The 24456-nt window shown below is 40.9% G+C and overlaps 1 protein-coding gene across 2 annotated transcripts in view; it reads right to left on the reverse strand.

Annotated features, from left to right (window-relative positions):
- The window catches only part of tgfbr3 (transforming growth factor, beta receptor III), an 89327-nt gene that overhangs the window by 36438 nt on the left and 28433 nt on the right, over positions 1 to 24456 (reverse strand). For both annotated transcript variants that reach the window (XM_066692504.1, XM_066692503.1), the window contains exons 3-4: positions 23547 to 23734; positions 4879 to 5016 (exon numbers count right to left, since the gene is read on the reverse strand). In XM_066692504.1, coding sequence (XP_066548601.1) covers positions 4879 to 5016; positions 23547 to 23734 — 326 coding nt within the window. The remainder of the gene's footprint in view (positions 1 to 4878; positions 5017 to 23546; positions 23735 to 24456) is intronic.

The raw sequence follows: 24456 nt of genomic DNA on the forward strand, positions 1-24456 counted from the left end.
CACACTGAAAATATGTTTCATGGAAAACAGACCATTCAAAGGGATGAACACCATATTCTGACAGCAGAGAATGTTAAATATAATCATTCTTGTGTCTTTAAGGTCTCTAGTGGCTTGTCCACCGCCAGGAGATGTCCCTTTAGACGCGGCTTGATGTCTGTCTTTCACAAGTGAAGGACAGCTATAGCTACCATTACAATGCAGCTCTGAAAGACAGCCGACACATGTATAAGTCGGCACACAGTGAGAGGGCTGTGGAGCTGTCTATCAAAAGCACACACTACATTTTGTGCATGGGGGAAGTGCAACTGCAAAAGGTGTAAAACTGGACTGGAAGAACATAACAGCTCTGTTACTGAAATGTGGCTTTGTTGAGCAAAAATTGGCTGACAGAGAGAGCCCATTTCCTGTTCATTGACATTGCACAAACAATCAATCCATTGAGTTGTGACCTTGATGTTAATGAGGCAAGTGCTCCCCATGTCTTCAGCTGTGTCAGCGCCCATGGAAGCACAAGGCCCCACACCGAGAGACATGCATCAGTCTGGTCTTCTAAGCTAAGGAGTGCGGCCAATGGAAAGTGCAGAGTTTTTATTGTTGAGAGAGGTGAGTAACTAGTGATATAAAACATTATAGATTATAAAGCACTCGGTAATAGACGTACACTATCACAATAAGCTATCAATTGCATGTTGACTGTATTGGTTATCGCAATATTACGATTTTATATTAACCAACATAAATGATTGTATTTGTTCAAGCACTAGCCAACAGAAGACATTTTACTTACACTCCCCAAACTCAAAAGCTCATTCAAGTTCACTCCTTAAGATGAAGTTTTTCGATTCTGAAACCGTTCTTGCAAATATCCTGACTTTATAAGGTCATATCAGCAGAACGAGCGAAGATAAAAGTGCTGGCTTTGTGTACTTTAAAGCTCTCTTTAAGACCTTATCAGTGAGATGAATAAAGTCATGCTGATAATTAACCTTGAAGAGCATAGTTAGGGGAGCCGGCCACAAATGACAGCGATAAACTGACATTTGCAGATGGTAATACATTCTTACTTCAAAAATAAACATCATTAAGGGAAAATCCTCACTCGGGTCACTGGTGTCAAAGCTTTTAGTTGGTACAACCCTCACCTCCTATAGCTCTGTTGTTTGCACATTATGTAAACTGAAGTAGATGGCTTTGCAACATGCTGGGAATGATAAATAAATAAAACTGGAATGTATAGATAACATAAATGTATTATTACTATTACTCAATGTCTTAGCAGACACCCTTATCCAGGGTGACTTACAATTGTTACAAGATATCACATTATTATTAATAACCACTACTCCACACTACTGCCCATGTAAAATTTTATCATGTACTTTAAATCAGAAGAGAAAAACAAACAAAAACGTACAATATGAAAAATTTAACTTTGGAGTAATTAAAAAAAAAAAATATATATATATATATATATATATATATATATATACACTCACCTAAAGGATTATTAGGAACACCATACTAATACTGTGTTTGACCCCCTTTCGCCTTCAGAACTGCCTTAATTCTTCGTGGCACTGACTCAACAAGGTGCTGAAAGCATTCTTTAGAAATGTTGGCCCATATTGATAGGATAGCATCTTGCAGTTGATGGAGATTTGTGGGATGCACATCCAGGGCACGAAGCTCCCGTTCCACCACATCCCAAAGATGCTCTATTGGGTTGAGATCTGGTGACTGTGGGGGCCAGTTTAGTACAGTGAACTCATTGTCATGTTCAAGAAACCAATTTGAAATGATTCGACCTTTGTGACATGCTGCCTTATCCTGCTGGAAGTAGCCATCAGAGGATGGGTACATGGTGGTCATAAAGGGATGGACATGGTCAGAAACAATGCTCAGGTAGGCCGTGGCATTTAAACGATGCCCAATTGGCACTAAGGGGCCTAAAGTGTGCCAAGAAAACATCCCCCACACCATTACACCACCACCACCAGCCTGCACAGTGGTAACAAGGCATGATGGATCCATGTTCTCATTCTGTTTACGCCAAATTCTGACTCTACCATCTGAATGTCTCAACAGAAATCGAGACTCATCAGACCAGGCAACATTTTTCTAGTCTTCAACTGTCCAATTTTGGTGAGCTTGTGCAAATTGTAGCCTCTTTTTCCTATTTGTAGTGGAGATGAGTGGTACCCGGTGGGGTCTTCTGCTGTTGTAGCCCATCCGCCTCAAGGTTGTACGTGTTGTGGCTTCACAAATGCTTTGCTGCATACCTCGGTTGTAACGAGTGGTTATTTCAGTCAAAGTTGCTCTTCTATCAGCTTGAATCAGTCAGCCCATTCTCCTCTGACCTCTAGCATCAACAAGGCATTTTCGCCCACAGGACTGCCGCATACTGGATGTTTTTCCCTTTTCACACCATTCTTTGTAAACCCTAGAAATGGTTGTGCGTGAAAATCCCAGTAACTGAGCAGATTGTGAAATACTCAGACCGGCCCGTCTGGCACCAACAACCATGCCACGCTCAAAATTGCTTAAGTCACCTTTCTTTCCCATTCAGACATTCAGTTTGGAGTTCAGGAGATTGTCTTGACCAGGACCACACCCCTAAATGCATTGAAGCAACTGCCATGTGTTTGGTTGGTTAGATAATTGCATTAATGAGAAATTGAACAGGTGTTCCTAATAATCCTTTAGGTGAGTGTGTATATATATATATATGAGCATATTACAATTTCAACAGGAAATAGACAAATTCAAATGTCAAAAGTGAGCAATAAGATGCATTTTTGCTTTTCATATTTTTCCCTTTTGTCCCTTACTCGTGTGGGTGTGTAGCGTTTTCAATGGGGTGTCTGAAGCTTAATTCCTAGGACTAGACGGACTGCTTCTCCTCGATCATCCCCGAGACCCCATGGTTTCGCTGTTACAGAACCTGTGAGACCTGCTCTGGGCTGTGTGTAAAACTGGAAATATATTTTGAGCATGTATTTTGTGTGTCCCTTACTGTATCGGTGTTGCATGTTCGGAGGTGTGTCTAGTGCTGTTGTGTTTAAGTGTGTGTAATGGTGACCTACTTGAAACATGACCACAACTTCACAACTCAGCCTCACATCTGGCCTTCCTTAACTAACAATTGCAAATGTAGCTTTTCTGATTTCCCGATAAATACTTCTCTGACCAAAAAAAATAGCACTTGTTACGGAGACTTTTATCGGCCATCCAGATCTGCAGTCTGAGCCATCAAATGTCTTGTAGTGTAGGATATAAGCCAACAGAGGGAAAGTGAGAGTGAGAGAGAGAGAGAGAGAGAGAGAGAGAGAGAGAGAGAGAGAGAGAGAGAGTGGACAGAGAAAGGGATGAAGCAGGCATTGTGGTAGTCTGGTAAGCAGAGAAATGCAATAATTTCATACTTAAATGGGAGTCATAAAGACAGCTATTGTTTTATAGGCTATTATTGTCAAGGTACCTGCAGACACAAATGCCCACATGTTTTTCACATTTGCTCCACGCATAACGATCTGTTTGCAAATAACTTGGCTGCAAATGGTACTCATCATTGAGCTCTGGGAGATTTGGCACTACACACTCTGTCCCCGTGACTGTGCTCTACAAACCAGGGCCTTCAGAGAGGGGTAAACTGCAGAGACGCAGGTGCGCGGTTCTGCAAACTGAATGATGCGTTACACATTCCCTTCTCATGTGCATTTAATATGACGAACCAGAAGAAGTGGGATAGCAAAGACGTCAACATGTAGAAATATCGCTTTGATATGCTTGTTATAGTAATCTAGATGTTTTATTTTATTTTAAAATTGCAAGCTGATGCCAAGTGCTGCACTTAGGTATGTGTATTCCTCTGAGTGTGTGTCAGAGCTTTAATACCACGGAGATTTAATAAAGGTGGCCTCTTGCTTCTCAGTTCTTTTTCTCGTGTGATATTGTGGCTTAAGTATACAGTAAGACGACTGAATTAATTTTCCTTCTCATTAACTCACAGTAGGGCCCCTTGGATTTCTCTAAATATAGCCAGAGGTCCAGGAGGTCCCTGTCCCAGTGCTGACGAAGAGGCCATTCCCAAGCCTGGTGAAGTAGTAAGAGTACCATACCAGATAATAACTCTCGGTTAAGAGGGTGTTGCTGTTTGAATAGTAAAACACACCTGTGAAGTGCTTGACTATCCAAAATGCACAGCTTTTGTAAAACAATAGTGTTATGAACAGCGTTCCAACAAAGTGTTGATCTCACAGCTCCGGTTTATCACCTGTATAAATATGTCTCATCCTAAACTAGACTCTAGGACTTCCTGCTGCAAGGAGCAGGTTCCCATGATGACAACCGAAAGCCTCGCAAGGATGTGGCTACAATCATATTATCTTCAAAACAGTACAAACATTTAAGGGGATTTAAAATGACAATTAACACAAATACAAAGGAGGGCTGCCCTGCCAAGGTCTTTTAGAAATTAGTGTGTGAAACACGGTGTTTATGGTATTGTTTTAAATTAACTCTCCTTAAACCCTTGTGTGGGACTTCAAAGCCCCGGTGAAACACTTCAGGAATTGAGAATGATGCACGCTGGAATAAACAGTTATTTTCTGTTTTCGAAACTGTAAAGTATCACAGCAGGCCCTGCCCTTTAACACTAATTGCCATGATTAAGAAAATTAGATGTTACATTTTAACTATGCAGGATAAACTGAAGTGAGCGGAAAACTGTATCCAAAAATCCACTTCTATTCTTTACCAAGAACTAACGGCGGAAACCTCAGAATACTGGCTGATGTCGTATTGGGATTGCAAGGATAAATAATCAATAAAGTGTTTATTTAGCAGCAGGGTTTCCTACGGAGTTGTGCCGAGACTCACGTGGAAAGTGCGTGAGACATCGGGGGTCAGATTCTCAGTCTGCAGCTTCCAGACCACGGGATACGCAGAGTTGAGCACGAACACCAGGGGCTTCTGATGTACATGCATGGACTGGATGGGCTTCACCTGCAGAGTCACCTTCACAAGACATAAAAAAAGAAAAGAAACACGTCAACCAGAGAGCGAGATAAGCACGGCACCAAAAACAACAGGATACGACCGTAACCACACCAAGGAACAGCCACACCCGGAAGGAGCTACTTAGAATGTGGTTTAATTAATAAGAAAGATTAAAAAAAAAAAAAAATTGGTATGAGGAGAAAACATGTTGCAGTTCTGTTTGTGTTTGGACACGATATCCATTCAGTGATTATAACATGGCTTCAAAACAACACCAGAATGTTTGTTTGCTTTTTTCCCCCCTCTCAGGGTAATTACGCTGACCCTCTCCTGGTTGGCTGGCGGTGTTGTTTTTGTTTGTCTGTCAGCATTACTGATAACAATCTTGCTGTGACCGAGAACTGCTTTCCTCTAGAGGCACTCTGTGGCCCGAGAGGTATTTGAACTGGAGAACGGCGAGGTCTTACTAATAAAAGAGAGAATAGGGAGTCACTGTAATCAGTCCCACACAGAGACCTCCAGTTTGGTACACAATCAACTAAACTGATTTGCGTGTGCTGAAAGTGACAGGCAGAGGAGCTCCCACATGCACAACTGTTTGTGTTAGCTGCCCTTCGACCGAGATCCTAGACCAACCAGGCCGACGTTCCCAGGGATTGCTATGAAGCCTCTAAATAAAAGGGCTGATAAATAGGTACAGTTAATCACAATTTCAGTTTTCCTGCCTGCAACCCCGGCTTCAGGTCACCCGTTATCTGGCCTACATACTCGGGAATGCACAGTTTAAGTGGTAAAGTCGAGATTTTAATGACTGTGGGGAAAAAAGGAAAGAAACAAATACTTTCATAATATATAGCTATGACTGTAACTCCCCTTTCCCTTTCCTTCAGAGCTTAACCCCAGTTCTGTTCTCTGGCTGACTACATTAGACGACTTACTGCATGTGGCCTGCCTGAGCCTTGACTTATTGAGACTTTAAGCATTTATGTCAAGCTCATATATTTCACAATTTGTGGTTTCTTTTCATGACCCTAAGAAAAGGGGGCACATTGTTTAAATGGCCGACGTGTAGCGTTTATCTCCTGTACAACACATGCCCCCGGGTATCTGAAAGAGATAAAAGTGCGTCTGTCTTTGCTCATCTGGATTTAGCAGAAGCAGGGAATAGGTGTCACCCAAAAAGACATCAGACACAAGGGGTTGAATGAAAAACAAACAGTGTCCTTTCACCTCTTTCATTGTTTAAACATCTGTTTGTTTTTTTACTTTATTAGTTTAGCGTGTCCTGCCTTCCTTCCCAGTTTGGGGCACTCTGATGCAACCATTAGCTAGGACAGTTACCATGACTCTCGTAAACGGCCTAAAAAGACACTTTCGAAAACCTCCACTAAGGGGGTCCCCTGCTCTCGCCTTCAGGGCGAGAGGGGCTTAAATAAAAGTAACTAAAGCAATTATTCACTTAACTGAAACGACTGAACCCTCTCCTCCTGGTCTAAGAGTTAATGAGACCCATAAACCCGGCTGAGTGCTCTGGAGGACACGAACAGCTGAACTCTGGTGAACATGTACAATGTACAAGAGGCTGAAGAACAATGTAACAGAAGATTTGTATTTATATACATGTATAGTTTTTATATTGCCGTATTTGTTTGAACCTGAACCTGTGCAAACTGAACAAAAAAGCAAATAAATTCACTAATAAACACGCAATTACTTTATTATTATTATTATTATTATTATTATTATTATTATTATTAATAATAATAATAATAATAATAATAATAATATTATACTGGGGTTCTATGCAAATAATATCTAATAATGGTGTTATTGGATGGTGTAATAATACTGGCTGTGTGGTTTGGGGGTACATTTCTTCCCTTGACCCACATTAGGAACGTGAATTAATCCGTCCACAATCCTACTGGGTCTGAAGAAGAAAAATACACCGTGAACCCTGCAGGTTTCTCATCTTCCTGACATATCCTCTTCTTGTGGTTTGACTCTAATCACAACAACCATGCTTTAATTTTGATGATAATATATAAAAACAGATTAATTACTTGTTATAAACTGACGGTCAGAGTTGAACAGTGTCACTTCAGACATCCTGAACTCTCTTCAGCAGTAAGCTGATCCAGTCTGTGGCTTCTTATTAGCTTGACAAACACTGTGGTTAGCCAACACTCAAATTTAATTTCTTCCGATAAAGACCGAAAACAGAGGCCTTTTCATAGAGGTTTCAGTCACACTACAATTTGAATTAAACTGATTTGTTAAGTGATAACACTTCAAACCACACAAATAAGTATTAAATGCGCACCACACTAGTAAAGGGAAAATCACACCCAGGCCGATTCCTCCCACACTGCGACAAGTGAGCGAGAGTGGAAACAAAGTGTGTGCTGGACTAAGAGGGGTTAAACTACACACAGGACGTGTCAGGGCTGGTCCAACGCCGATAATGGATGGTCCACTGGCAGTGACACAAGCCCACTCCAACTCTCACTGTTCGAGCCTGTCTGTCAGTGGACATCCCACAGGGGCGATCGGACAAATCCTCATTCATCGCGGCTGCCTTCACCTCCGCACACAAACTCCCTCATTGTCCTTTAAAGAGAGCTCGGCTTTGTGTCTTAACAAAAGGGAGCACTATGCGGACAGCTCCCTGGCAGGGGACTCGGCGATCACTGGGTGAAAGTGACACATTTATCTGTTGCTCGGAAGAGACAGTTGGTTTTCGGGGCCAAGATTTTATGACAGTTTAGAGCCACAAAGAAAGAGGCAGCATTTCAAAGAGTAATCTAATTCTCACAGAGATCAAAGGATGGCAGTGCAAATAACAACATTAAGCAACAAGGGTCATAAAACTGTAACAATAACACGCCAAAAAAGAAAAATCGTCCCCGAAGACAAGAGAATGGAAGAAATTATAAAACACTTATCTACAAGGGCTTTGGCAGCGACTTGACAAACACGGCCACACGAGTGAGAGAGAATCTGAGCATCGCTCTGTGGTTTCAGTTTCTTGTATTTTTATTTTTCTGTGGTCGAGCCATCGAAAAAAGGTTTGTCTGTATGGAAAATCTAAGAAGATAACGTAATCCACATAAGCTCTAACATTTGTTCAGTCTCTAGAGCAAAATATATATCCAGGTTCCTAGACTAAAGACAACAAATACTAAATTGTACCTGTTAGTGTTTGCTTGGCTTCGTTTCTTAAACTGTATTCCAAAAAAAGCCACCATCAATAAAATGAAGGAGAAATGGATAGAGAGAGAGAGAGAGAGAGAGAGAGAGGAGGAGGTTGTAAAAGGAAGCTGGAATTTTACTAACAGACAAAAATAATTACAAAACGAAAAGGTCATCTTGGAAAACATTAAAATGGTTAAACAGACTAAAAAAAGAAAGAAAAAACAACAAAACAACTGACAGCCCCCCCACCCTGCTGTCCTGAAATGTAAAAAAACAACTGGGACGAAAAAAGCCACCTCATCACCGCACCCCCCGCTTGCCCATCTTGATAAGTCCAATGTCAGCGGGACACGGACAGCTGCAGACCTCTCTGTCCCAGGAGATGATGTCTTCATGCAAGCCTAGGGATCGCCACAGTAACCAGACTGCAAAAACAGGCCCCAGCATTCTGGTCATGCGATTTAAACCATGTCTCGGGGTTGGAGCATGAAACTGAGAAAAACAACCACACACACATACACACACATACACAAACACACACACGCACGCACATGCACGCGCACACGCACACACAAACGAAACAGTGATTGAAGTCCAAACACAGTTGCCATTAAAAGGATTTGTTGACTTCAAAGTTGTGTATCTTAAAAAATAAAATAAATGGATCCAGAGAGATGACAGATAAACAATAACTGGAATTCATCTTTTGGGAAGACGTCGTATTTAGCTCAGAGTAAGCAGTGTAAATCACACTCGGGCGCGCGTTTGAGAATGATGTCGGGGTGTATTGAGTTACTGTGTAATAAAAGTCCTGTGCATTCAGACAGCTGGTGGCCGCAGAAGCCCCGGAGCAGTGTGGCTGCCACATAGCACTGCCTGGGAAACAGACAAGATGGCCCTCACCTTTAGCCCTGTGGGGGTGGAGATGATCCATCTCAATGCAAAAATGCAGCGTCAAACCTTGGGCAGAAGTCAGCCCCAAGGTGTGTGGATCTGCGCTATCTAATCTCATAGTTTTGCATCTGTAACCCTGTAACTCGGACTCGGACAGGCTTCATGATCATCAATGAAATCAGCTGCATTTCTTTTAGTGTATGTATTTCAATTAACATTACATTAGAACAAGACATATTTACAAGCCAAGTAGTGGACAACAAACTGAGATAATATTTTGCCCATAATAAAGTGGAAATGCATTGTATATTTTAACTAACAGGATGCCACTGAGGAGGCATGACAATTTATTGACAAAATAAAATAGCCGGTGGAGAGTCAATTCCAGCAGCCCTTAGAATCGTGGTTTTAGGTGCCATTGTCAGATTTCACTTTCTGGAATCCCACTTGACACAGCAGTGTTCAGTAGCTGCACTTGCAGGAAAAGGGTGTTTCCTTTATTGACAGAACTAATATATGTATTACTTTAATGTATGAGTCACCGAAAAACTCAACACATCCTTCAATTATCTAAAAGAAAAGTTAATCCTTGGACTTTTTTTTATTCCTTTTTTATGAAAAGGACAAAAACCGGCTTTGTGGGAATGGCTAACGGCCTTTTGCATTCCTTTCAGGCTTAAAAGTCCTATTATCTTTTGGTTTAGCTCTCTTAAAGGAATTCATTAGCTTTTTCATGCAGTGAGAAGATACCGTGAGGCATTTTTCTGCAGATTATTTGTGCCTGGAGATCTCAAACAGTATGCACACAGCTTTGATCCTGTCCTGTATTTGTTTTGTTGTTAGAGTAACTTATTTTGTAACTGAGTGCATCTTCTAAGAAGAAATTGATTGAAACAACAACCCAATACTGAGTCAATAACCATTCCCTACAAAGCACTCCCAAAGCTAATTTCTTCTTTCAGGGATAGTTAGGATACAGAGGGATTATAATATTTTAGATTTGGAGTAAAATATTCTTTGATTTCCTGAAACATTTCAAAGTTTGAATACAAAAAAGATAATGTTGAGGATTGTATAAATATTTTCATAAATTTGTTATTTGAATTGAATTTTTTTAGCCTATTTTCAACTTCGTGGACAATAAAACGTTTGCAAACTATCTCGCTAATCTTCACATTTGCGGCAGATTTCCATTTCCTGCGATAGATCATAGTTTCCTAATCCTGTACACATGCATGTTTCCACATGCCCTGACAAAAGAAGACACAAAGTCAGTCATCCAGGCCCGGGACATATTAACCCTGAGGTACAGGAGGGTTACATTCTCCAAAGGAAACACCCAGTTCAGTGTTGAGAGAAACACTTTCATGTGTACGAGAATCCACTCAATAATTAACGGTGAACCTATTAGACTAACACGATTACAGCGCTGGGTCAAGCATTAGTACCGCATTCCTCTCGACTTTTAGTACCTTTGGTTTGTGTAAATGCACATGGGAGATGTGCACGGCAGACAAAAGCCAAGTTCAAAGGCATCACGTTCATATTTTCAATCCCACTCTCCGCCTGCATAATTGAAATGAATGACAAGGTTTTGAGGGGATGAAAACCAACATCCTTTGCAACACTGATTCTATTATTTGCTGATGAAATAAAATGACAGAAGTCACTTCAGAAAAATGTAATGGTAGACCATAACTGGCAGTTTAACTTAGTAGCAAGTTAAAAGGGAAAAATGTCTCTGGTGCCTTGTTGCCAATTCAGTTCTCTCGTCCGCACTGGAAACTAAAGAGGTTTGCAGACATTTAAAAAGAAAAAATGTGGTTTCCATCAAACCATATATATTACTGTTACATAACACAGCATTTCTAAATTTGCCAAAGTGTCTCCATAATAGTGGGATGGATGTCGCACTTCGGGTTTCCAAACCTTAATTGCATTTCAATCTATAAAAATGTGTTCCCTGCAGAAAGAAAACGTTGATTCACTGTTTTGTTAAAGAAACTATAAAATACCAAGATGCTCTAATTTAGCTTTTTCTATGTAACATTATCATATGTATTTATACTATACATCACTATAATTGACATATTGTTGTATATCCACAATTTTGGTTTGTTTTTAAATTAAAGCACGCATTCCTTTAAAACCATTTAATCACTCTCAGTCATTCTTTTTTAACATATGAAGGCTGAAAGCAAGGCACAAAATAAACACATCAAATCCAAAGCCCTGTGGCCCTATGAATGTTTTCCTCCGTGCTGTGCTTTCACCATCACAAAACTGTGTGTGTGGGAGTGGTGTGCGCGCATCTTGGTCTTTTACAGGTCACTGCAGCGAGAGAAAAGAGGGCCTATTGGAGACCAATGGAAAACAAGAGCCGAATAAAACCTGTTGACTGTTCATTATCATCACAGGCAGCCGATTCTCAATGATCTCACTCAGGTACCTGGAGCCTGTTGGCTGCACCTCGATGGCAATCAGTCTGTCTCCAGTCAGCGCCAGAACATAAAACAACTGGCAGATAAAAGCCTCCAAACAGATAAAGCGAACTGCGTGGAACGAGCGGGACAGAGATTGTTTTTGGGGGTATGTGCGCAGATTGTGCGTCCTGATATCGTGCTTAGAGATTTTAGAGAACTGCGGTGTAAGCAGGGGTCACGGCTTCATGCTTTCTTTAAGGCCATGCTTCTTTAGTGAAGTACAGACATTCAAATCAGATATGCATGTAACTCTTAAGCTATTGCCTATCACCCTACATAAGCCACAGGGAAAAATCACAGGGAAAATATTCATACTTTTAATTACACCGATTTGTTTGGTCATTCACTTAGAATGCAGTCATTTCTGGTTCTGGTTCTGGTTCTTTGTTTCTGTGGTGTCTTCAGCACATGAAAGAAAGAATAATGAAGAATGATTTGTGAGCACCATGAGCAATGTCCCCATTTGATAATCTGTTGTTTGTGCTTAAAGAACTGCACATTCCCTTCAGCAAAGCTATCTAGAAATCCACCTGATAAAACAATCATCTGCTATTACTCATTTTGGTCCCCAGCCAAAAGTCCTCTTTTTGATGCTTTGGTTTGTTAAATGTATTAGACCAAGAGAGACTGCAGGAGACTACACAGGCCACCCTGCCCAGCCTGGTCTTTGTGTTTTTTTAATGTCCGATTATCACCCAATCGTATAAGACAAGATTTATAAGTGTTCTCTTAACACACATAACATGTTTGAGGCCAGGATGGTGTTATTTGTCTGTAAGTCCAAACAAATCATGTGTTGCACAGATCACAAACATATGAATGGGTGTTAGTCATTAACTTAGGCAGCAAGTCAAGAGTAAAATCACTGTCGGAGAAAGTTACCCAGAGTGGATATTCAGGGAGGGGTGCCAGTGGTACGGCCCGTGCTAACTTGATAAGATGAAGTAGCACAAGACGCACCTCAGGACTGTTAAAAACTTAAAAAATAAGGAAGGACCTAACAGAATGATACAGAAGGCATTTAAGGCTTAGTTTACACAGATTTCCCATGATTGATGCTTGAAATGCCTAATGCAATCAATTAACATTATGCCGTAAAAGTTAAATAAATAACTTCATGCTTCATGTGGCTGGAAATGTTTTATAATTTGGGCTCTTAATAATATATTACACACTTCAGAGAATAACAGTGGGGGTATCATTAACACTGAAACCTTGAAGTCCTATCCAGTCAGCTGAATTTAGTCTCTGAACTACATACAATATAAAAATGCTTCTCCGCAAAATGAATGAGCTCATAAACCCTGGGTGAGGCTGAAACTCGAGGCACGAGGCTCTCCATACTGCCTCCTCAGAGTTAAGATACCTATTACCATTGTGGACTTAGTGACTAATCTTGTGTAAATGTGTCACAAAGTAATTGCACTACTATCTGAAAATAGTATTAGCCTCCTGCGCAAATAACTGTCTGGAACTACCGTATCAGATAGAGGCTGTTTACAATGACTGCTTTTGTTCACTCAGTGAATATGGATATGGCTGTTTCAATTGACCTTCCTTGTTTACATGGTTGACATTAAATGTTGTAAATTTAATTCAAGGTTTCCATATATATATATATATATATATATATATACATACATACAGACACACCGATCAGCCATAACATTATGACCACCTGCCTAATATTGTGTAGGTCCCCCTTTTGCCGCCAAAACAGCCCTGACCCGTCGAGGCATGGACTCCACTAGACCTCTGAAGGTGTGCTGTGGTATCTGGCACCAAGACGTTAGCAGCAGATCCCTTAAGTCCTGTGTAAGTTGCAAGGTGGGGCCTCCATGGATCGGACTTGTTTGTCCAGCACATCCCACAGATGCTCGATTGGATTGGCCGCCCATGACTGCCCATGACCCTGTCGCCGGTTCACCGCTTTTCCTTCCTTGGACCACTTTTGATAGGTACTGACCACTGCAGACCGGGAACACCCCACAAGAGCTGCAGTTTTGGAGATGCTCTGACCCAGTCGTCTAGCCATCACAATTTGGCCCGTGTCAAAGTCGCTCAGATCCTAACGCTTGCCCATTTTTCCTGCTTCGAACACATCAACTTTGAGGACAAAATGTTCACTTGCTGCCTAATATATCCCACCCACTGACAGGTGCCATGATAACGAGATGATCAGTGTTATTCACTTCACCTGTCAGTGGGCATAATGTTATGGCTGATCGGTGTATATACACACACATGCATGCATACATATAGTTATATAAAATGTGTGTGCATCCTGTGCCATACAAACAAGACAGCAGCGTTACATATTGATACAAACAAGGGACCATTTTGTAAGCAGCTATCAGACAATACAATATAGGCTGAGAAGAAAGCACTGCCTGACTTTGGCTTTATTTCAGGTTTTTGTGTATTATTTTTGGATATTATTGTGTGAATGACGGCATACACACAAATGATCTTTTACTCCTTTTTCTCATCATGGTCCGAGTGTGAATGCCAGATACCAGTGACAAGCTGTCTTCTGAGACTTCTACACAAGGAAGCCCTCAAGTATTTACTCTGAAACTTTTCTTCGCCATCCATGTCTTATCCCTCAGAGGATCCTCCTGTTGTCTGCAGGTTTTCGCAGCAGGGCCGAGTTAACAGGAATCAAAGCCTGTTCCCTGTGATCTGGCTGCATTTCAAATATTAAAAACAAAAGACCCAACAGCTATTTATTAATAAATAAATACACAAGCTGTTGCAAAGCCTCCGCCACTTCTTTAATGTAATCCTGATTTGTAGGCTTAATTCAATAATTGATGTCAGATGTTGAATCTTTTAAAACTGGTTTCAAACTTAAGATGTTGATCATTTAAAAAAATATATTGTTGGACTAGAATATATAATTAGAACTTTTGTCAAACAAAAGGAATGTAAGTTGTGTAAAAAAATAACCTAACACAATGGTCTATTTATAAATCATTCAAGACGTTTATATTGAAAAATGTCTGTTTTGAGTTGCAAGTACATCCTTTGCAAAGCTTTTATTCTCAGATCGACTTTGCTGTATGTTTTCATTTTATTTCAGTTTTGTAGATTTCGTAGATAAAAGTGTTGTACATTTATAAGAAACTTGTTTTGATACACATAATTATAGGAGTTAGACATCAATCAGAATCGTAAGCTACTCGTTAAAAAGAAGCAAACGCTTTGATAAGCTCATCGAAGTCAATTTTTTAATGCTTGCAATGTCTAATAACAAACCGTAAATTCAGGAGTTCAGACAACTCGAACAGATTTATATAGGAGGTACATATAGTTTATTTTGACCTTCTTTTTATGGCAAAACAGACAACGCAACCAATTTCAGAATTAAACTATTAGAAATCTGTCACATCTTTGAGGAAAACATTTATTGTCGTGGCCTTTTTCTGTTTATTCATTTTATTTCCCCACACAGGACTAGTAAATTGCAAATATTTGTTCAGCGTTTCACACTACCGCGTTAACTTATTGCGAATACATGGAAAGCCCGAGGCAAAACATGAAACACAACAGCTGGAATGTGCGTGTCGTTCCTCGACCCTCAGGGCTGCACAGATATGTTCTGCAGGGCTGATTGGGCCCCTAGGAGCTCTAAATTTAACAATATAAAGTCCACTACGGGGGCTTATATTCAGAGCCCACAGCTAATGAAACAATTTTACATCTAATTAAGCTGCTGATGTCATTTCCTTTACCTGCCAAGAAATCCTCCCTAAGGGATGAGTTGTGCTGCCCAGTTTGTAGTGCGGCACTGCTGGGGGGCCACAGTGTGCGCAATACATCAGGCACGTACAGCGCAATTAAAGGCAGACATCCATGGCTCTGCAAGCCTCTGCCAGGGTTTCTGAGCTTATCACCAAAATGGCAGGACTGTTCTGGAGAGCATTAGCTAGTGATTACTGTCCGGCATATTTACACAGAATACTCCTGATCAGCTCAGACAGTTCAAGTACAACCGTCATCAATCTTCCACTAATCGTTTCAACTTGGCTTTTCAGTCCAAAATTTCACATCATAAACAGCAATAAACTCTCCGCACTTTGCAAATAAAGCAGGCGATTTCAGACACGCAGGTTTTCACAGTAATATGAAATGTAAACCCTGCTTTTACTCCCATAATCTACAAAACTTGATGTTCAAGGATTTTTTTAATCAATTTTTTGGTTCCCATCCTGTGCAACAAATTCCTGTTTAAAGTTTTTTCTTTTGGTTCTTCCAAATGCTGATTCTAGCTTTTTTTCCAAGCATACCAATGTATGTATTGCTATTTGTTAGTTAATATATAATTAGAACCAAATGTAAACGATTTAAGACATTTCAAGACTTTGCTTTTATACACACACATACACGCACGCACGCTCACACATGCACACATACGCACACAAGATACAGTTACACTAAAATAATCTACAAACCTGCTGGTTAGAAAAAACAACATGAATTTCATAATCCAATTGAAGTAGAAAATTGCTTACAATAAACAGATTTTAAAAAATCCAACCCACAAAATACAATGTTCCTTGTACTGTGTAGGTTACAAACTGAACAAAATGGTCAACATGAATTTAAAACTTTACTAATCAGATCCAAGGAAGCTTAATCAAATCCACAGCTATGACTTGATCAAATTTGTCCTCCCTCCCTGAACCTGACCAGTCAGAACCAGCAGGACTTGAAAACCAAGCACAGAAAGTAACCTCTGACAAAGCAGGCCTGTACCTGGAGGTTCATTCAGTCCCAAATACTAATTTCATCAGCAGTCCCCCACTGTTTTACATCACGAAACAAGGTAGGGCTCAAATCCAGCCAGGCTGCGGCCTTTCATTCCCTAATTCTTCATCTACCGGAGATGCCTTTCTAACACACAGCCACAGTAACATGCACACTTGACACAGGAATACCCATATTGGAGTAGTTATGTAGAAACAGGATCTAGAAGAGCAACTGAATAACTGAGATTGCTGCCTGAAAGCTTTTTACTGGCAAAATGTAACTGCGAACAAGTCCAATTCTCCTTTTCCTTGCAATTCTTTTTTATCAACCACATATGTTAACAGCTTTCCTAAAAACACTCCCAAACCCAACCTAATACACAGCCCTTTGCTTTCACTGTCCCTGTGTGCTTCCTGCTTTGCTTCCTGTCCTCCTTCCTAGAATCCTGGCACCGCAACCATGGGAAGCCAGCAAACACCTTTCCACACAGTCATGGAAAGGAGAGAGAAAAAAACAACTCATAACGAGGATTTTAACTTTCACATGAATGCAATCACATAAGTGTTACTTATTAAATGTATAAAACCAGTGCATTCAGTCCAGATGTCTGCTAGGAGGTCGTCTGCCCCCCTAGGATTCCCTTGTTGTAACGAGGTGTTCACCAGGCCAATAGAATGTAACAGTGTTCATATTATCCACGTTAAGGCCATGTTGTGTAGAAGGAACACAGTTAGCAAACAAGTCTAGTCCACAGCGACATTCAAGACAGAAAATTGTATGTTCTGCATAAACTCTCTCTATTCTGGAGTAGACAGAGACTGTTTCAGTGAGCGCTCTGGACCACAGACAGGCAGTTGTGCAGAAGGCCGCACTCTAAACATGAAAACAAGCAGACTGCTCTGGCCGACACAGTGCTTCCTCTAAAGTCCTGCTGGGTACAAATTGAGAGAGAGAGAGAGAGAGAGAGAGAGGGAAGGGGGGACTTGCGAAAATCACTGACCAGCCACTTCTTAGTTGACTTGGAAAACAAGCTGTCTAAGATTCCTGTCCAAAACAAACAAGGAAAAGCCACATTAAACAGAGCAAGATGAATATGTGAGAGGAGCTTCCTTAAAGGGCAAGCTTGTTCCATAGACTGAGCCATTTCTGCGCGAGAAGCCTGGTCTTCAATGAAACGGCGGGCATGTTGGTTTTCCTCTGCCACAATGTGACATAATATGGAACGTGTTCTGTAGGGACGAGCCACTTGGATGACCAACAACACACACTTCATTTCAGAGCAAAGGCTTTTATTCCTGGAGCCCAGCCCAGCAGAATGTCCCTAAATGTTCTAGATTTAGGAACGACAGGCCAAAAACTATCAGCAAGTGCTCGGTCCTAAAGTAATCCTAGCAGGTGCATTAATTCACAGCCTTCTATCAACTCCATGAGGGTTGAGGAACACCTGAAAGTATTGAAGTTCCTGAGAAATCCATGTAGTCAGTGAGACAATACCATATAGAGTAGACTGACACTCCTACACACTGAACAAACACTATCTATATTTGTCATACATGCTATTGTCATTGTAGAGCCCGTCTTTTGAAGGAAGGTATTAAAATTCATGCTGACACTTGAGAGAGCTGACAACAGCAACTATATAAGCTCTGTAATACCAAACCGTGGCTGTAAATCAGATATCCATTGACTTGCTTTATGCCTCGGAGAATTCATACGAAGCACCGAAGGTCAAGCCGATGTTATTATGTGTTATCTAACCCCAGCCACCTAAACTGACGGGGGTGCTTGAAGGACAGTAGAGGTTGAGGCAGACCTTATACATTACAGCTGTGAGAATCTGCGGCCGACTCTCAGGTACACAACTGCAAATGTCAAGGATTCCAGTTGCTGCGCACACAGCTGTTGGGCTTACCTTAGAGCCGATCCCATAATACGCGGAGGATGTTTACAAGAAAACTGCCTTTTAATCTCCACCGACACCCACGTCGTGTTCTCCAACTGCCGTTTTGCCCGTTTCCAAAAAGCCTGGCCCTGATGATGTTTTAGAAACCGTAGCCTTGAGATCGCGCAGTTTATTTCTCCCACTCGCACCGCCGGACCACACAAGTGTAGGAGCCGCCGGGCTTCGTTCAGTCGGGCTTGAAGAGATGGGCTTGTGTTTCAGCTGTTTCTTACAGCTCAGAGGGAAAAGAGAGTCCTGCTCTTTCAAATGCAACTCTGCTACCCTTCATTAACGCAAGCCGGGCGAGTCATCAATTGGATGCCGTTGAGCAATCGGGGAATGCCAAAATACCACAATCCGTCAGCGAGACCTAAAATAAACAGCGCTGTGTGCAAGGCAGTACATCTGTTGCACAAAGTGAAATGACCCCCATGAATCCAATTCCATCAGAAGGAGAGCAAGGAGAACAATTTCGTAGCTTACCAAAAAATTATTTTTACTGTAGCGGAAAAACAGAAGGGTGATGTTTTCATAATGCAATGAATGGTGGCACCATTCTGACTGAACCACAACAATCTATTCAAACTTGCACAGTTATATTTATTTCAATAAGACAATGCAAGACATCAGAAGTCACCGTTGCCTGGTGCCTTGTAATATTGATAATTTAAGAACATATTTTTTCAAGAGTCACGTCAAACAATTTTCTTCCTTCATCTTCCACTTCCCCTCACAATGCTTTGACAGCTGAAAGGGCTGCCTGCTTAATAGGCGATAGAAGTTTCCATCCTTGATTACATTTTGTCTTTCAGATAAGAAATCTCTCCAGAGGATGTGCGCGTTTAAGGATCCTCTTCCAGGCTTTTGTCCTGCTCTCCTAATCTCCTCCTGTATCAATGGCCTGTAATTATTATGTTTAGGATATCAAAGCCCGACAAATACCTGGGGCTTGGAATGTGGTGAGTGGAACAAACGTATCTGCCAGCCACCGTAGACACAATGGGCCACACACATTTAAACTATGCAAGGATCTCTTGACACATTTACACACATTGTAACACCCTTACCCAAAGTCATGCCTTCTTTAATTTGTCAGATCACTTAAGAAAACCATTACACTTCCTAAAACCATTAGTATGCCATTCATAACACCCATTGTAAGTATAGACTCAAGGACTATGAACTATGTTTGGAGCTATGCTGCTGCAGAAACACAATAGGGCATCAACAGGATCATATCTGAAGGACGAAGCAAAATGGGCTTAAGTAACTTATTCAGGATAACACACAGTGACTCAGTGGCATCAATATTAGATCTCAGAGCAATAAGTGCTAATCATATCCCCAGCATAGTTTATGATTTCAAGAACAATGGAAACTGCGCTATCGACAGACATGCTTGGAAGCCTTGTCCTCTTAAAGTCGAGCAAATATTTGCAATGCACTTTTCATTGTTTATTAACTTCTACTGCTAGAAATGTTTCTTCAGCACCAATTGGAAGTCAGAAGTATTTCACCATTTAAATAGCAAATGACATTCATCTGAAACTGAGCTGGAGATAAGCAGGCGTCAATCCATAATTCACTTTGACTTCCCTGCTGGAGAAATAATTAGTAGCTTCCACACTCCTACTTCCATAACTACCATGTAATTTAAGATTTAACGACTTATCTAAACATTAGTGTATCTTTGAATCGGTTGTAGGGATGTCTTTCAAGTCTAAGGTAAAGGATTTACAGTCTCTTTACAGTTTTATTCAAGACTTGTAGACAGAGCAAAAAAGACGGACTGTATTTTAACATTAATGGTTTTCATTCATGCTCCCTTCAAATGGGTTTTTGATAAAATTCCATTCTCAGAAACTAGTGAGGGAGTTAACAGTTACAAATTTGAAAATTATCTTCAGCAGCATTAAAAAAACAAAAAAAAAAACTACATTCATGGCACTGTCAAGATTAATTAAAAAATGATATTGTTGGATGTCTGAATGTAAAATATTATTTTAACTATTGAGAGGAATGGTAAATGGAAGTAATTATTTTTTGTTGTTGAAATGTTTTCAGTAGACTTAAAAAACATCTTTACATCTAGTGTGTCTACATGCAGATATAATAGATACTGTATGGACAGATAAATAGACACTACTAACACACAAAGAACTAAAGCTGGCCTCAGTACCTTTAATTCTGTCTAAAGTCCAGACTGTAACCTCAATGGTGGTTTCCTTTCTGAAGGCACATGTATGCTATAATACTAAAACACTTACACAGCAGATCTGGATGCAGGGAACACATTCGGTGTGAGGACTAAAGTGAGTCATAGTGAAGTTAATATAAACAGCATGAGCAGGGCTATTCGATCACTAACTGCAATCCCTCTGTGTCTCTGACGTCTTGCACAATAACCTCATATCCCCTGCCTGTTCTTGTGGGAGCTGGAGTTGGAACGCTGCTAAGAAAGTTAGGTCAGGAGTAAAGATAAAGGCCCGGCCAGTGAAGTCATACGGTTTCTGGGGATGTTAGGCATGTGTAACTAAGGGTTATTTCATTATAAATTCTTAATTTTGTGCTTTATTTAATTTTCAAACTCCTCTTCAGTTGGGCGTTGGAAGAAAAAGAAACAGGAGAGCACAACAGTCAAGTTCTGTGCAGTCCCGGGATTTTCGTCCAAACCACAACACTACCGATCCCGATGCAACATTTCCGTTCCCATTCAAGGCGGGTTCCAACAATCAGAACAACACAAGTTTCTACTTAATATTTCCTACCCTGACAAAAATAAGAAATGCCAGACAAATCACAGAAGAATGTGCTTTCAAGTATCAAAAAGATGACAAAGGGGATTTTTATTACAGAATAAACAGCGCTGAAATACGGCGAGAGACCAGCGCTCCAGTCTGACCTGCATATTCAAACAGGCTCTCGCACTTATGGCAAGGCCACAATATATTGGCAGCTCACTCATTAGATCACTTCCTTCCCCCTCAGGTGCTGTAAGCCAGGTCAAGAAGATTGCCTGGCTAACATGAACAAAGAGAATGAAGTCCAGCTCAATACGACAGTGACAGCACAATCACAGAAAAATAAAAGTGTTGTGACACTATTTGACATCCTGGCTAAAAGCAGTTCTTTTCTCAAAATACGCTGTCTGTTTGGCCTCTGAGGTGACATGTTGTGTTTTCCATGAGCAACTATAAGAAATGTCAAACCCTGGCAGCCTCTGTAACTCAATTTCCCATATTCTGCCTTTCTTATACATTAGCTACCTTCAAAAAGAAAACACAACACTTTGAACTGCTCACCAATAAAACCTCCAGTTATTATACATTTATTTGAGCTTATTAAATATGCAGAATCAGAAAATTAATTTATGGTATGGTACAGTGTCTGCCTTACTGGATAGGCTGTTGCTCTACTGCATTTGACCTCTGGGTTTTCACATCAAATCATAAGCTTCTTATGACAGTGCTTTTCTGCCATTACATTCTGCAGACAGGTATCTCTTCCAAAGCAACAAAGGGCTGTAGCGATAGCATCTGAGAGAATCTGCCCTGATCCACAGATCGACAAAATTACAAGGTTTTCCAGCATTTTGTCTCCTTTCCAGGGCCGATAAACATGTTGCAACCATTCTTTCCAAAAAAAAGAAAGAAAAAAGAACACAAACAAAAATCATATTTGTTTGTTATCTTTGATTGCAGATGTCTGAAATCTGTTTATTCAATAACACACAAAAATAATAATAAAAATATCAGATGATGGAAGGCTTTCCCTCTTTTTCCAGGACAAAAGGGCGCTCAGGGTTGTTTTTGCACAGAGATAAAGATGATAACATTTACTCTGCTTTGTTTTAAATCTCGGAGCCTCCAACAACAATCTGATCTCCCGAGGATGTTTACAATCTTCTGCTCCCTGCTTCTGGCCAACAAACCTTTCTTTAGTTTCCTGTCCGCTCCAAGGGAAGGAACAGCAGCCATTTGCAAGTCCTATGATTACAATGGGGGGCAACGAGGGCAGACAATCGACGCCAAGCTATGGCATCAGAGAGCCCGAGGAGCCGGGTGTTAAAATGCAGATGAATGTCCCAGTGTTGAAAACAGTGCACATTGGTCCTGCCATGGAAGAGCAAAAGGCATTCTTCTCCAATCCACTGCTGTGGTTCAGACAACAGCCTCTATCTGGACATCTGCTCAGCAAAGCACCAAAATACACCCAGACTACGAAGGTAGCAGAGCACCAGCACTTTGGACGGTTTAACTGATATTGAATTTCAATCCTACCTAAATCTGGTATTATGAGCAACCGACCAATTAAAATGCCATTCCTGATCACACCAGCTGATATCGGTTAAGAAACCTCTGCCCTGAGAGAGAGGGTACTGTATCTACTAAGCAGGGCTCAAGAAGGGTGCAGGAACCAGGGAAACATCTGGCCAACTCTCGCAAGACCCCAAAGGTTGTTATTCTTGGGTGTCTGCGAAATGAAAAGTTGGAGGGTTTTTCTTTAAAAGTCTTTTCTTATAAGAATCATAAGAATCCAGTTGCATTTTAATCTGTCGAACACAGAAAATAAAACATAAGAGTCACGCTTTCACGGTTTCGCAGTCACCTGAAGTAGGGGCCCTGTTTGAGACTAGCTGAGTGATAATAAAGTAAACAAGATATCATGCCGCACTTGAGAACTGCTTAAGTCAGCACTGTGAAGAGCCAGCAAAGCTTTCCAGTAATTGCAGAATTAATTAATTTGGTATGGTTTTTGCAAGTTGATCCCCCTTAGTTTTCATGTGTAAAAGCAGCAGAGAACCATACAGCAATACAAAAAAAAGAAAAGATACCAGCAAAATGTTCCTTGACAAACTAACACCTCAGGTTTTAATATATCTTTCCACCTGGGCGTTGTGGTTTGCCAACATAAATATAAGATTCATGTTGTGGCCTCTTGACAGCATAAGCGAGTAAAAATATTTTAAAAACCGAATGGCACAAAACCTACACCCACACGTTTCAAACCAAAAACATACTGCATTTGACAGCCTTCTGCTGGGTTGAAAGCATTCAATATTTTCTTCAACCAGCGTTTGGATCTCTTTAGTGACCAAGTTGAACTTGTTTGGTTAAAAAAAACGGTGAACAGCTTTTTATAATTCAATAGTTTTGTGGATATTCAGTTTGTGTGTGTGTGTGTGTGTGTGTGTGGCTGCTGTGGAGGAAAGGATGCCTGCCCCCATGTGCCAGGGCAGGGCTACAGTGGGGCAAACGTGGGAGACACTGCATGGCCCTTACCTCAGCGTGCTTCCGTCCTGGTCTCTCCTCTCCGGGGCCCCTCAGGTTGATGATGTGGACCTCCTGGGGCAGGGCACTGGTGCCTTGGCTGGCACAGCCCGCCAGCACGGTGAAACTCTTAGACAGGGCCTGGACGGGGTGATCATCTCCCACCGGCAGCAGCTCACACGGGCTACTTAAAAGTGGACCTGAGGGCCAAACACAGGATGGACTTAGAAGAACACTCCTTTTCACAAAACACCTTTACTTTTGGATATGAGAAAAATCTATTTATTTTATTATAATTCACTATTTATTCTTTTTCATTCCATTCTTATTTTCAACTTCTAGATTCAGTGCGGATAAATCACAATCTGACCTCCGTTTCCTTTACGGTTAGTGAATGTTTATTGAAAATTGCCATGACAACTCATTTCTCTGGAGTGCAGAAAGTATTCATTAGAGCGAAGATAAATGTAAATAAATAAACATACTTAAACCATAAAACATTCATGCAGGCACTTGTGGGAAGTTCTGCTCCTTCAAATCACCAGTTGTGACTCACAGCATTTAGAGGTCAGTTTTCACTCGAGTAAAAGCAGCCATTCATATCAACAACAGAGTGATAACTGAGCCACGGTCCATGTGTTTGGGAGGTTTTCATCCACCAGGCTCACTGGTACTTTAGGGAGTGTGCAGATTAGGCCACCAGTTTGTTCCTTTGCTTGTTCTTCTTCTTATTATTTTATTAATTGTGTAGTTTATTAACATAATCCTCCATATTAATACCATGCATAATAAAAGTTATTATCCAAAACAAGCAACAGGAAATCCATTGAATAAATACAATAGGAGGGAATGACTGCTATGTAGATTCAAAAGGATGGATTGTTCAGGCGTGATACGAAAGGCCACAGCATCCGCCTTCCAC

This window comes from Amia ocellicauda, chromosome 19, assembly GCF_036373705.1.
Source record: "Amia ocellicauda isolate fAmiCal2 chromosome 19, fAmiCal2.hap1, whole genome shotgun sequence".
NCBI classification, from domain to species: Eukaryota; Metazoa; Chordata; class Actinopteri; order Amiiformes; family Amiidae; genus Amia; species Amia ocellicauda.